Source organism: Aureococcus anophagefferens (assembly GCF_000186865.1).
Source record: "Aureococcus anophagefferens unplaced genomic scaffold AURANscaffold_22, whole genome shotgun sequence".
Classification (NCBI taxonomy): domain Eukaryota; class Pelagophyceae; order Pelagomonadales; family Pelagomonadaceae; genus Aureococcus; species Aureococcus anophagefferens.
This window is the reverse complement of record NW_008705582.1, coordinates 364,370-366,394: the sequence shown is the minus strand read 5'-3', so window position 1 is coordinate 366,394 and position 2,025 is coordinate 364,370. Positions and strand designations below refer to the sequence as shown.

The following is a 2,025-nucleotide window of genomic DNA, read 5'->3' as shown; positions in this document are numbered from 1 at the left end:
ATCTGTCAGATACTTCCGGAGCTTCTCGCGTATATACGGATGATTTGGACTTTGTCTGGTTCTCACCGGTGTTGTTTTGGCGACTTGGTTGTTGCATTACACCCTTAATTTGCACTTTTCGCAACTTTCTCAGGGTTCTACAACAACGAAAACCCAGAACGCCTCACTGGGCTATTGCGTAAGATTTCTAATGAAATCATACACCGTTGTTGCGCCAAGATATCACTGGGCGAGGTTTTTGACGGTGACGTCGAGGGTTCGATGGTCAATCCAAGGAAACCCGTGTCTCGGCACTAGCATGCAAATTTATTTGAGGTTTCATCGCTGACAGGTTGCACTTGATGAATCAATTCAGTGTGGTGTCTTGTGGAAGCGCATATACCGCCGCACGGCTGCTGCTATTCGAACCGCGCATCCTAGTACGCCACGCTTGCACTGGACGTTTGATGATGCATCCATTTTTGCACAAATCGATGCTTTTGTGCAACGCTGTCGTGACCTGCTTGAAGTATGCGAAGGCCAAATTCAGTTTTGTCGAAAATCTTCTGAGACACATGGCAGACCAGGGTCGCTACCTCGGTTTGGGGGCACGCGCGGCCACGAGATTACGAAGGCGTTGATCGAAATACAGGACCAATTCGAGCAGCAGATCGACCGTCTACGTAACCTTGACTACGAGATTTTAGATGTCAAGACAAGCCATTGGCACGACGACTACAACGTGTTCAAAAATTCCGTGAAAGATCTCGAGGTGATGTACACCAATGTGATGAACACTGCATTTGAAGGGGTCACGCGCGTCTCTGAGGCTGTAGCGGTTCTGGAGATTTTCTATTCCCTTGCAAAGCGAGATGCTATCCAGCGCTGCGTCGAGAAAAAAACAGTCGATATGTACATGCTCTTTATTCACACGGTCGAAGAAATTCGCCATGACTTCGATGAGAATCGCAGAGCGCCTCCGCTCCGCAACAATGAGCCAAAATGGGCTGGGTCGGCCCTCTGGGCCAAATCTCTGGCACAGATTGTACAGGACTCGTGGAGTCTCTTGCAGAGCGCAACGTGCCTTCCGCCAATAATCTGGGCATTCGGTGTCTAAAAATCTTGACGAATTAGTTTATCCTAGCAGGATAGATCTTTTTCTAGGTATTTGACGCACACGAGGGAAGCCGACGAAGCAGAGGCTGCATACAAAGTGCTCATGGGCGTACTGAACGACTACAAGGCAAGCCGCTACAAGGGATGGGTGGATTCTATGGAGGCTTTGGATTCGACCATGCTGCAGGCGCGCCTTGACAATCCTCTGATGAAGCGAATGGAGAGGTCCGCTGCGACAGAGGAAGTTTTGCTCGGTGCAACTCCTGTTTTGAACAAAGGTAAAGATAGTCTTCTTGAGTGTAACTTTGACAGAGGGCTGCTCGCGATGTTCTCTGAAGTGCAGTATTGGGAGAAATTCCAGGGCGAGTTCTCCATTCCCTATGTTGCTCATGATATCTGTAATCAGCGAGAAAAGCTTCGTGTGATGCGGGAGCATGTCATGTTGATAGTCAGGGCGTATAATGCGATCCTTTATGACCTGACTGTCGAAGAACGCCGTCTATTCTCCGATCACATCCGAAAACTCGACAAGCGTATCAATCAGGGTCTCCAGAAGTTGACATGGGCCACGAAAGGTGTTGTTGAGCATTATGTAAAAGACTGTTGTAATCACTGCGGAGAAATACACGCAATTGTGCGTCGATACAAGGAGGGGAAGCACAAGATATCCCGCGAATGTCGACTTACGGCGTCCCTTCTCTTGCTTCGAATCGATAAGAATGCTATATATGACGAGGGTATTTTTGAGGCAAAGCAAGCAAACCACCGCACTGAGGTGAAGCGACGCTTTCAACAGAGCCATCAAAATATAAAGCAGGAGCTCCGAGATATGTTTGTCAATTTTCGCGAGGGTACCTCCGAGGTACAGCGTGAATGGCGGGAACTCGTCAAGGAAGTCGACCGCGAGGTGGAAGTCTCGTTGCGGCAGAC

General features: G+C 48.9%; 1 protein-coding gene across 1 annotated transcript; it reads left to right on the top strand.

Moving 5' to 3' along the window:
• Positions 1–460: 460 nt before the first annotated feature.
• AURANDRAFT_15168 (hypothetical protein) lies at positions 461–919 on the top strand (the record flags this gene model as incomplete). Its single annotated transcript, XM_009041614.1, has 1 exon — positions 461–919. A coding segment is annotated over one exon (459 nt), but the record flags the coding sequence as incomplete, so codon positions are not given.
• Between the last annotated feature and the right edge of the window lie 1,106 nt (positions 920–2,025).